Source organism: Phyllostomus discolor, chromosome 4 (assembly GCF_004126475.2).
Source record: "Phyllostomus discolor isolate MPI-MPIP mPhyDis1 chromosome 4, mPhyDis1.pri.v3, whole genome shotgun sequence".
NCBI lineage: Eukaryota > Metazoa > Chordata > Mammalia > Chiroptera > Phyllostomidae > Phyllostomus > Phyllostomus discolor.
The window spans coordinates 104,190,613-104,202,827 of NC_040906.2; the positions used below are offsets into that span (position 1 = coordinate 104,190,613).

Consider the following 12,215-nt stretch of genomic DNA (forward strand, 5'->3'; position numbering starts at 1 on the left):
TTGTATAAATAAACTCCTATAAATTCTTCCTCCTCCTCCTCCTCTTCCTCTTCCCTCCTCTTCCCCTCCTCCTCCTCCTCCTTCTTCTTCTTTTGCTTACAAAGTTGTCTTTTATGTTTTCTAACTGCCTCACACAGCACCAGGGTCACCCCTCCCAGAAATAGGATATTTGAGGAGATAAACACTTATTTGGCCCCCTACTCATCAGTAAGGGGATTAATAAAAATAGTAATATAAAAATAACAATGACTTGATCAATAATAAAATATCCCCTATGATCCTCCAGTACACAGTTAGTCAAAGCTTTGATAAAAAGAACTTCCGCTTTCTGGGAAAGGCCAAAGTGTGCTTGGAGACCCTCCAGTGGACCTGTCAGGTGCCCATCTCAACCAAGTAGCCTTTATAAATACCCTCTCCCATCCCATCCCTGTCTAGGGATTATCTCCTCAGGATGGATTAGATGACAATGTCAGTTTGTAACAGTGGGAAATTGTAGCCCACCCACCATTCTTTTGACATTGTCATTGTTTGACAGTGCTGACTCTGACTAATATGTAGCTTGTAGATAAACACCATGTTTATACAGAATCCTAGGAATTAAGTTCAGAAGATACAGACTCCAACCTTCAGTCAACCCAGGTCTGGGAGATTTGCTGACTTTCAACCATGAAACTGGGATGATGTAAAACCAGTATGACAAAAACCAGGATGAGGCACAACAGACCATTGCTTGACCAGCTTCCAGGTCTTGATTGGAATGGATTGTGCTGATCTGCATGCAGAGAACTTTTCAACTCTCTCCCCTTGATCTCTTTGTTCTGCTTTCCCTCTGCCTCCCTATCAAAACATTTGCCTTAACCAAGATGTTAAGATAGGCTTTAAGACAGGAGTCCCCCATCTTCTCAGATGACTGCTACTTGAATGAACTAATGTCCTCTTCACTGGCACCTGTCTCAAAGTTTGGCTTTTGTTGCAGCATGGGCCAGACCTGCATTCAGTTGCAAGTTGGCTCACAGAGTGCCTCCCTGTTCCCAAGCCCATCAAACTCCTTCCCAGAAAGAAAGAACTCATGGGTGTGTTCCCCCACTTCTCTCTTCTGTACTCTCTCCTCTTCTTCATCACACCTTTTTTGAATGGCTTTCCCTTCCTCCCAGTCACTGTCACCTCCTCCTCCATTTCTTTTTTCCCCACTTACTTCTCTCATCTCCTACACCCACATCCTTCTCCTGCTTCTCTCATCCTTTCCTCTGAATCAGAGCCTGTCCTTCCCACCCGGACCCTAAGCAGAGACTGGGACTCACTGGGGTCTAGACAGTGCACAGGCCAGACCTAAGACTGTTCTCTGAGACCCCGCCCATTTTCATCCCTCCTTTCAACTCTTGCTTATAAGATTCCTGAGGCTTGGCACTGGACACAAGAGTTTTGGCACAATCATCCCTGGACACCAGAATGGAGGGACCCTCAGGGAAGAAGGGGGGCCATTCTACTCCCAGAAGCCAGGACAGGTTGGGCAGGGAATAGAGGAGAAGGATGGGATGACATTTGGGAGTCAGTTTCCCCATGTCCTTGGGAACCCAAACCAGTCTCCCGGTCATTGCCCAATCCAGATGTTGCAAGTGGAGATGGGTCCAGGCTCTTGGTGGTTGCAAACAAAGAACTGGGCTGACCACACAGATCCTGTAAAGCAAAGCAAGCGGGAAATTTATTAAGGAAAGTATCCTTCTCAAGACATGGCAGTGGGCCATCCCTGGCCAGGGAATGTCTCCTTTCTATTGAAGAGTCACAGGATTCATAGGGTTTTTACCTAAGCTTCTATGCATGCAATTCCCACAATTCTCCTTGATTGCCCACTCAGGGAGGAAACCATCAATACTAATTATTACCAGGTGTCACAAAGCAATTTTTAGAAATCAAGGTGCTGACTGATGACAGCTGCTGTGCCGTAGGGTTTCCTGTTCTATCTTCTGCCTCACAGGCTCTCCCTGAGTCTGAATTTCCATGTGTCCTGGGTCAACTGGAGTATAGCACTCCTCAGGTTCTTTGAGGGACCTGAGAACAAAGAACCTGAGGAGAGCCATACTCCAGTTGGACATTTCTCAGTCCTGGGATTCAGATGGGCCCTTCCAGACTGTCAAGGCGAACATTATGATTCTGAGGCTAGGGGGAGCCTCCAAGGCCATTCTGAAACCTGTATCAGGGAGGCTTCAGGGCTCAGAGGTCCCTGGGGGCAGGACACAGACTTGCTGGGAAAAAAACCCAAAGTTCCCTCTTCATGAGGTCTGCAGTCCCATCACTGCCATTTAGGCTGGGTACCATGAAGCCTCCAAGAAGCTGTGGGGCTGCTGCGGGCCAGAGCCAAGGGCACCTCAGCCCTTCTCTTCAAGAGCATATTGGGAGACAGTGTGCAGGGGCTGGGACCAAGGCACAACAGACCACAACAAATGAACTGCAGCCAGCCACCAGCATGGACATGCTGAGTGCTCAGATTCTAAGTGAGCAGAGGAAAATTCATGTTTCTTCCATTCCACACCTCCCTGCTGATACACAGAAATCTGATCAGATCACTGGGGAGGAACAGGGATAGCCTGTAGGGAAGTTGCCCAAGGCAATAGTAAACAGTCTAGGACAGGATTGGCTGAGAAGTTGAACACCTGCGGAGCACATGGAATTATGGGTCAGGAGATTTAAAATAAAAGGAGGGCAGAGATTGGATCTCTGGCTCACTACCTCAAAGATGCCCGAATGATCATGCTGTAGCTCTCTGTGTTTCCCAAGGGATGGTATTTTGGATGGATTTTGGGCAGGAGAAGGAACTCCGGGCACAGCCTAGGTTCAGGCTGGCCTGGCAGAGGGTGGCAGGGTTATTCTTCTCTGGGTGTTCTGGAGGGGACAGACTCTAAGGCAGAAGCCTGCTATTCTTCCAAAATTGTGTAGCTTTTGTATTTTATGTCGTTTTAGTTTGTAAACTAATCCTATAGAAATAAGATAATTGAAAACTAATAGGGGGAATGATAGGAGAACTCAGGAGTTAAAGATTTTAGCTTTAATTGGTAGGCTTAAGTGACTAATGCATATGAAAAGCTGTTATTCCAAAACTGTGTAGTTTTAGAATAAAGGCTCGTTTCTTTTATCACCAAAACTTTGCCCCCAAAACTTTGCTTAGAAGCTGGCAGCAGGCACCAAGACCCCACTTGCTGTTTAGTAAGACTGCCACAGTATATCCTGATGAAAGTGTGTGCCTCCCTCCTCTGGGCATAGCTCTATCAGAGGAGCTCCTGAGTCTGGCACCCAGACCTTCCCTAATTTCCCCCAATCTACCTGTCCAACAACATCTCCACCTTCTTCATATTATAAACCCTTCAATCTACTCTGTTTCCCAAACTCACCATTCATTCATGAATGAATTCAGCCATTCATCTCCTACATGATGGTTAATTTTCTGTCCACTTGGCTGAGCTGCGAGATACCCAGAGAGCTGGTGAAACACTCTTTCTGGGTGTGTCTGTGAAGGTGTTTCTGGAAGAGATTAACATTTAAATTGGTGACTGAGTAAAGAAGATGTGCCTTCACAACTGTGGGTGGGTGTCACCCAGTCTCAGGGTTGAATAGGACGTGATGATGGGGAAAGGATGAATTTACTCTCCTTGTGAGCTGGGATGTCTATCTTCGCCTGCTCCTGGACTTGGGCACTCCTGACCTTTCCTTGAAGACTGGGACCTACACTGTCTGCTCCCCTGGTTCAGACTCAAACTGCATTACTCTGCACTGAATTTGCTTGGTGTCCAGCCTGCAGATGGCAGGTTGTGACTCGAATCTTGAGCCAATTCCTATATTCTATTGGTTCTGTTTCTCTGGAGAACTGTGACAAATACAATGTATTGAGTATCCACGAAGGCCCCCGGCACTGTATTTTGTGTAAGGGGTATACAGATGAATAAAGAGATGGGAAAATGTAGCAATTAAAACCAGAGACGTTGACCTAGGACAGACCTGAGTTTAAAGTGATAGGGGAACTCAAAGAGTTAAAGATTTTAACTTTAGTTGATAGGCTTAAGTGACTAATGCATATGGAAAGCTGTTATTCCAGAAACTAGAGTGCTTGATCCCGAGACTCCTGGAGGTCACTGAGCAGTTCAACCTTTGTACCCCAGGGGGTCTGCTAGCATTGGAGATGTTATCTGAGTCATTGTGTTCCAGAGAGAGAATGCCCGTAAGGCAGATAAAGAATTGTTGATCAACAGATAAAGAAGTACTAGGAAAGTCACCACCGGACTGCAACTCTTATCCAATTAACCTTTTTTCTAAACCCCTTACCTACCTTTCTGAATAAAGTACCCATAAAGAGCCAATATGTGTCTCTACTTATTGGTTCTGGTAGTGATAGGCAGCACAAACAACAACCTTTCCAGCTTCAAAACCCCACTTTTGCCATTTGTCCCCTGTGTGACCTTGCATGACTACACCTCTCCATGGTCTCTGTTTCTCTCTTCTCCAAAATGGCGATAACAGTGGGGTCATTGTACAAATTCAGTGAGTGCTGAATCTGCAGGGCATTTGACAACAGTAGTCGAGCAGCACACATGCAGTAAAAAGTAACTACTACACCAAAATGAGATTGAGACCCCTGACTTTATTCATCCTTGGGTGTGGTTGGCACTAAGTGGATTTCAGCTAGCTCCCTGGGTGGGGAGGAGAAGTATAAACCATTTACTCCTAAGTGTGCTTGGTTCGGGAAGATAGGATTTTACTAGCAGATGACAGTAAACTGCTTCACCATTTAACCCTCTGTCTCAGTTTCTGTATTCTTGTCCTGGCTTACTAGCCTGTCTCAGGAATATGGATCTGGAAGGAAAGGATGATTTTGCCCAGCAAAATCTTGCAGACAGCAACCTGGGCTCTGAGATCTAAGGTATCAACACCTTCATATTTGTCAGTCCATTTAGAGTGGGGTGGGGGCAGGCTTGAGTGTACGGGAGGCAGATTTCCAGGTGCTTCCAGCACTCCCTGCCCCTAGCAAAGTCTCAGCAGCTGGCAAAAGTGACAGCACACTGGGAGTAAGTAGGCACCCAAATCAAATGGTGAGGGGTCAGAGAAGAAATGTGCAAAACTGTGTGTGTCTCCCAAGGTTCAAAGGGGTGGACTGCCAGCAAATGAATCACAGTCCCAGGCACAACTGCACCTAGAATGCAGTAGCCATTGCAGGAGTGAAGGCCAGTGGGTGCATATTCATCACTGAAGAGAAATCTAACTGGTAGGTGAGAGGAAGGCCATGCTAGGCAGCTGGGAACAGCACACGTGAGAGCAGAGCTAGAGATGACCCACGTATGCGCGCGCGCGCACACACGTTGGGGTGGGTCAGGAGAGGACTGCCCCCCATCCCCCTCTGCCCTTCCAGACAGTCCTTCTGCCTGGCAGCCTGTCCTCCCGCTGCTTCCTCCTCCTGGAAGCCTCCCCAGACTGTTCCAGCTTCCTCCCCTTGACTCTCATCCAAACTCACATGTCAACTGCCAAGACTATCATTTTGGTGTTTCCTCATGTAATTATTTAACTATATACATCCCTACTGTGTGTGACATTATTATTTAAATTTGCATGTAAATCCTGTCTAACTCAGTTTAATTTTAAGCTTCCTGAGACAACTGTATAGTTTTATTCTTTATACTCTCCCGGGGCTCCTGGCATTGATGGACATATTAATGGTATAAGATAATAACTGAATGAATGAATGATGAACCCAGACCACTTCGGGGCCTATTAAATTCTTATGTGTTCCAAGATTTTTTCTAAACTCTAAACTTATGGGTTTTCTTTTGCTTTCAAAGTGGTCACTTATAGGTTTTGATGGGAATTACCATATAAACAAACTGGGTCCTAAGGAATAAATTTTAAGGTCTCAAACCCTCAATTACTTTTTTTTTAGTATAGGAAAATAGGTTTATTCTTCTTTCTGTATTTGTTGCTCCTCAAATTTTGATGAGCTATATTTTCTTTTTTAAAAAATATATTTTATTAATTATGCTATTACAGTTATCCTATTATTTCTCCCCTTTATTCCCTTCTGTACTGTACCCTCCCTCCCACCATCATTCCCCCACCTTAGTTCATGTCCATGGGTCATACATATAAGTTCTTTGGCTTCTACACTTCCTATACTATTCTTAACCTCCCCCTGTCTATTTTCTACCTACCATTGTTGCTTCTTATTCCCTGTACCTTTTCCCCCATCATCCTCCCACACACTCTCTGCTGATAACCCTCCATGTGATCTCCATTTCTGTGTGACTCTATTCCTGTTCTAGTTGTTTGCTTAGTTTCCTTTTTGTTTTTGTTTTTTTTTTTTTAGGTTCATTTGTTGATAGTTGTGAGTTTGTTATCATTTTACTGTTCATATTTTTATCTTCTTTTTCTCAGATAAGTCCCTTTAACATTTTATGTAATAAGGGCTTGGTGATGATGAACTCCTTTAACTTGACCTTATCCTGAAAGCACTTTATCTGCCCTTCCATTCTACATGATAGCATTGCTGGATAGAGTAATCTTGGATGTAGGTCTTTGCCTTTCATGACTTCAAATACTTCTTTCCAGCCCCTTCTTGCCTGCAAGGTTTCTTTTGAGAAATCAGCTGATAGTCTTAGGGGAACTCCTTTGTGGGTAACTGTCTCCTTTTCTCTTGCTGCTTTTAAAATTCTCTCTTTATCTTTACTCTTGGGTAACTTAATTATGATGTGCCTTGGTGTGTGCTTCCTTGGGTCCAACCTCTTTGGGACTCTCTGAGCTTCCTGAAAGTCTATTTCCTTTGCCAGATTAGGCAAGTTCTCCTTCATTATGTTTTCAGATAAGTTTCCCATTTCTTGCTCTTTCTCTTCTCCTTCTGACACCCCTATGACTCAGGTGTTGGAACATTTAAAGTTGTCCCAGATGTTCCTAAGCCTCTCTTCATTTTTCTGAATTCTTGTGTCTTCATTCTGCTCTGGTTGAATGTTTCCACCAGAACAGCTTTCTTCCTTCTGCTCCAAACCATTGATTTGAGTCCTGGTTTCCTTCCCTTCACTGTTTGTTCCCTGTACATTTTCCTTTATTTTACTTTTCATAGCCTTCACTTTTTCCTCTAATTTGTGACCATACTCAACCATTTCTGTGGGCATCCTGCTTACTAGTGTTTTGAACTCTGCATCTGATAGGTTGACTATCTCTTGATTGCTTAGTTCTATTTCAGGAGTTTTGATCTGTTCTTTCATTTGGGCCATGTTTCTTTGTCTCAGTGCACCTGTTATGTTGTAAAGGGGTGGATCCTGAGGCATTCACCAGGGCAGGGCAATTCACATCACTGCAATGTGGTGCTGTATGTGGGAGAGTGGTCTGAGAATGAACAATGCCACTTGCTCAGCTCTCTGCTGGCCTTCAGTCACTTCCTCCGCTACCCACAAGCAAATTGGGCCCTTCTGGTGCTGATTCCTGGGTGGGTGGGTGGGTTTGTGTACGTTCTAGGACCCTGTGGATCTCTCTAATGAACTCTCTTATGAGGCTGGGGAGTTTCTCCTGCCACCTCAATCCCCACAGGTTTTTTTCAGTCAGAGACTTTGAGGCTTTATTTTGCCATACTGGACCCCTGGGTTGTGCAGTCCGTGTGGCTCCCCAGTTTTTCCTCCCAGTTTATCTGCACGCAAATGTGGGGCCACCCAGGAGTCCTCTCTCGGCTGTCCTGCCGGTGCACAGGCCCATCCTACCAGTCTGAATGAATGTTTCTTTAACTCCTTGTTTGTCAGACTTCCATACGGTTCAATTTTCTGGCAGTTCTGTTTACTTTTTGTTCTTAAATTTGTTGTTGTCCTTCTTTTGGTTGTGCAAGGAGGCAAAGTGTATCCACCTATGCCTCCATCTTGGCCAGAAATCAAAACCTCAACTTCTTTTAGCCCCTCTTCAATCCCCTACCCTGGTCAGTCACTTGGTTGACAGGCCATTTGGATCTCTGGGCTCCTGCCCTTTGAAGTTTTCTGCTCAAATACTCCCTTTAAGAATTTCAAAAACCTATATGCCCCTCACATTCTTATGTCAATAGCTACATAATATTCATCATCATAAGTTTAAATGTTGCAAAGGGTATATACTACAGAGAATTGTAATTACTTGCATACTAAACACATCATTCTTTTCTTTTTCTTTTTTTTAAGATTTTATTTTTAGAGAGAGGGGAAGGGGAGGGGGAAAGACAGGGAGAGAAACAACAATCATTGGTTGCAGCTTGCAAGTCCTGGGAATCGTTTCAAACCTGGGCACCACAGGAATCAAACCATCAAACCAGTGACCTTTCAGTTTGTGAGAGGACGCCCAACCCGCGGAACACCACCAGTCAGGGCAAATACATTGCTCTTCTCAATGTAGCAGATGGAACATAACACCACAGTACTTTTATGTTCTTAACACCTTTTTAACAAGTGAACAACCCTTGAACCAGCAAACTTAGCTCATTTCTTTTTTCTTTTTCAGTTGTTTTCCATTCCACTTCTCCTAGTTTTATCCTAATGAAATTTTTTCATTGTATCTTTTTTCGTATTTTACTGTATCTTTGGAAAGTCCTTGTTGTATATCTCTGTAACAAAAATATGTGTGTAAATTGAAATTTATCTCCTGTGACTGTAAGACTCTAAGTGTTAAAAAGTTATTCTGCAGTGGATTTATAATTATAACAAGACAATTGACCAAACTACACATATTGACTGTGGTTAAATAGAACAAACTTTTATTTAAAATGCATCTCTCATTGAGTTGGCAAAAGCTGATTTCTATTCCCGTAAACTTCAGTTTGGTGGCTCCGGGAAGAGCTCTCTGGTGAGGTTCTGGATGGGTGAGAGAGCTCAGACTTTCTCTGTCTTGTAGAAGGGCGATTTGTGACTGGAGGTAGGTATGAAGAACAAGTTCTCCGACAGATTTATTTTAGAAAACAGGAACATATATTTATGATAATTGATCCCCTTAAAACTTAGTCCTGTGCACATGCTCCTGGGAATGTTTCCATTTCTCACCAGGGGTACGCAAAAAGGATGAGATATTGAATAGAGACTTAACTTGACTTCTCATTCTTCAAAATTAGGGTCCAGAAATCTGTAAATGTGGGTCTGAACGCCCTTGAAACGCTGAGTTTCATTTCTAACCCCCCTGCAACTGAGCTCCACATCCTGATGCATACTGGTAAGCCAGAACTCAGATTACATCCACATCTCTGTAGGTGTGTGACTATGAGGAGGGACCTAATCACCGGCAAGAAGCAGCCTAGAAAACATGGGGTTTTTTTGTTCATTTCATGGAAGCACCATCGTCTCCAGAAGGTTCCCAGCAGTAGACCACCAGGTGGCAGCAGAGAACACAGAGGGGTGAGGCGGGGGTGGGGAGGGGGTGGGGGCGGCAGGTCCCAGGAGCCCCAGGGTGGAAGAGGAGGTGGAGATGAGATGACTGAACCAAGGTTAGAATGTATGTTTGTGCTGTCAGAGAAAAAACAAAGGGAAATGTGGGGACCAAGTATGGATCTCAGAAGGGGATAGAAAATATTGAGAGTGCACCTTTGGTGTTCAGAATACAATTGAGGGAATGAAGACAGGGAGAAATCAGGGGAATCAGAGGGTAGACACGGGCTTGGGTGGCTTCTCGGGGGATCTGGTTATCTGTACTCTTCCCGGGGTGGATCAAGGTCTGGCTCCTCCTGAGGCCTATGGTCCATTTCAGGGGCAGGTGGCCAGGGGTTTTCTGGAGGCTGGGATCCTGCTGGCCAGGGATCATCAGGCAGAGGAGTGTGAGGCGGATCAGTTCTAGGAGGCTCAGGTGGCCAGACTCCAGATTCAGGCAGGTCTCTCCAGGGACGACTGGGGCCTGGAGGTGGAGGGTCCTCAAAGATAGGGGGTACCCCTGGCCAGGGGTCACCGGGGATTGGGGCACCCTGAGGCAATGTTGGGGAACCCTCCTCCTGTCCAACCTCTGTGGGTGTCGGAGAGAGGTGGTCTCCACTGCTTGATATGCCTATAGCGGAGGAAGAAGAAAGGCAAGAGTAGTGAGGGCCAGATCCAACCCCCAGCCAGCTGCAGACCCAGAGGGCACAGCCTGTCTGGGATGGACCACATCCTGGGCTGAGCTCACAAACAGACCTCAGAAGTAACTCTCAAGGAACTCTCCACACATTTACTTTTCTTAAAATAACATAAAAACTCTATCCTGAGCCTTTAACTTGACCTTTAAACTGAGAGGACCCCCGAATAAGCTCTACCCAACTATGGTCGGGTCATCCCACTGGCACGGCCCCTATGCTGGTCTGCAGCCCCCAGACAGTCTACATCTTGGCCCTATGTGGCACCTTATGACCTCCCTCCTCCTTCACACAGACCTCAGCTCCACACATCTGAATTCTGACCTAAATGGCCACACGGAGCTTCCTCCCATCCAGTAAGACATGTAATCTGAGCTGTGTGCACTTCCCACATCCCTTTAGCTCTTCCCCTCGTGAGAATTTCCAGGGTCTTCTCCATCTCTATGCATCTATTTCACCCCCCTCCTTAGTGATCACCCTCTTCTCACCTTGACCACCCCCCCATCACCTTAAATTACACCCTGGCCTCGATTCCCAGCCCACCTCCAGTGTACAGGCAAAGGACCAGGATCCCCAGTAGCTTCCAGTTGAGCATCTTGGCTGTCTCCTGGCCCCCAAAGTCAGGGGTGGGTTGAGACTGGCTGCCTGGGAATCCCAACAGGCTTTATAGGGGAGGCAAGAGGGGAGGAAGCCAATTTCTGGGGAGGGGCCAGCCCAGTGACACAGAGAATCCTATCAGAACCTAACTGGTCAAACACGTTTGGAAGGCCATAGCTGATGTGTAACCTCTGAGGTTGGCGTCCCTTATTTTATTCCCCAGCTCAGGGCCCAGCCAACCCAGCTCTGAATGATCTAGACCTTGGTTGCCCCACCTGTTTTCATATCCTGCTCATACACATCCTGCAGCAATCAGTGCCTGCCTGTCATCTCCGTAATCACAGGGACTTCCACCTTTCATTCCTCGAAGCCAGTGGAAACCAAGAAATGGGAGCAACCAGGCATGGGGAAGCACTGTAATTACAGGGCTGGGGCAGGACACCAGGGAGTGGGGTAGGTCCCTTTCAACACCTGGGATGAAACCAAGAGAGTCTCAGCTAGTACAGAGCCTCCCCCACCCCTATACCCCACTTTGAGCCCTCCCCCGGGGCTAGTTCTTTCCTGGAAATTCTACCCTCCCCCTCCCCGCCCAGGACCCACTCGTGCCTCTCTGCAGTGGGGGACCTCCGAAGAAATTCATCCAGGAACCACCTGGGCTCGCTGCAGGTGAGGAAAGAAACACGAGGACATCCTCATTCCTTCTGCCTACCTCAGAGCTGTTCCTTCAGTCACGGGCCCAGAGGCTCAGGAAAAGGCTGTTTCTACTGCCATCATCCCAGCATCTTCCTCCTCCGTCTGAACCCCCCGCCCCGTACCCTCCTCCTGCTTCTCCGGCCCCTTCCCCCACCCTTGGCTCCAACTCTGAGCATCTCCTCCCAGCCTTCATCCTTTAGGTCTCAGTCAAGGAATCTAAGTCTCTCAGAAATCCTGCTAGAATTTTCCCTCAGGAAGGACTCCACTGCCTTCCGGCCTGATGAGCCTCTCAGAAGTAATGTGTCCAAAACAGAACTCACTTCCTCCCGCAAGTCGTTCCCCATCTGGTCTCTCCACAGCAGTAAGGGACACCACTGTCCCTCTGTGGCTCCCCTCCAAAATGCCAAACCACCCCACCCCCACGCTGGAGCATCTCTCCTGGCCTCCCCCACACCCATATTGCTTTTATGTCACCCACACCCACAATGTCCCCCCACAGCCAGCCAATAGGGCTCTTAAAAAGGTAAACCAAATTGTGAGGCTGCTTCCCTGTCTAAAAAGTCCTGAGGGCCCTAGTCAGGTAGCTCAGCTGGTTAGAGCATCATCCCAATACACTAAGGTTGTGTGTTTGGTTCCCGGTGAGAGCACAAACAGATGAGAATGTAAATAAGAGGAACAACAAATTGTCATTCTTCTCTCTCCATTCTCTCTCAAAATCAGTAATTTTTTTTTTTTTTAACTACTGTGGGCTTTCTCCTGACTCAGACTAAGTGTTCCTGGCCTGCCTTGCAGTGGCCTCCTCCCATGGCCCCGCCCATCCCCTGCAGGAACTGCTCCCAGGGGCAGCAAA

At 46.5% G+C, this 12,215-nt stretch overlaps 1 protein-coding gene across 1 annotated transcript; it reads right to left on the bottom strand.

The window, feature by feature from the left end:
* Positions 1 to 8,718: 8,718 nt before the first annotated feature.
* On the bottom strand, positions 8,719 to 11,196 carry PSORS1C2 (psoriasis susceptibility 1 candidate 2). The gene is made up of 2 exons (XM_028510855.2): positions 10,619 to 11,196; positions 8,719 to 10,011 (listed from the first exon to the last, which is right to left on the bottom strand). The coding sequence occupies exons 1-2, from the start codon at positions 10,668 to 10,670 to the stop codon at positions 9,656 to 9,658; spliced, it is 408 nt and encodes a 135-aa protein (XP_028366656.1). The 5' UTR covers positions 10,671 to 11,196; the 3' UTR covers positions 8,719 to 9,655.
* Positions 11,197 to 12,215: the final 1,019 nt, after the last annotated feature.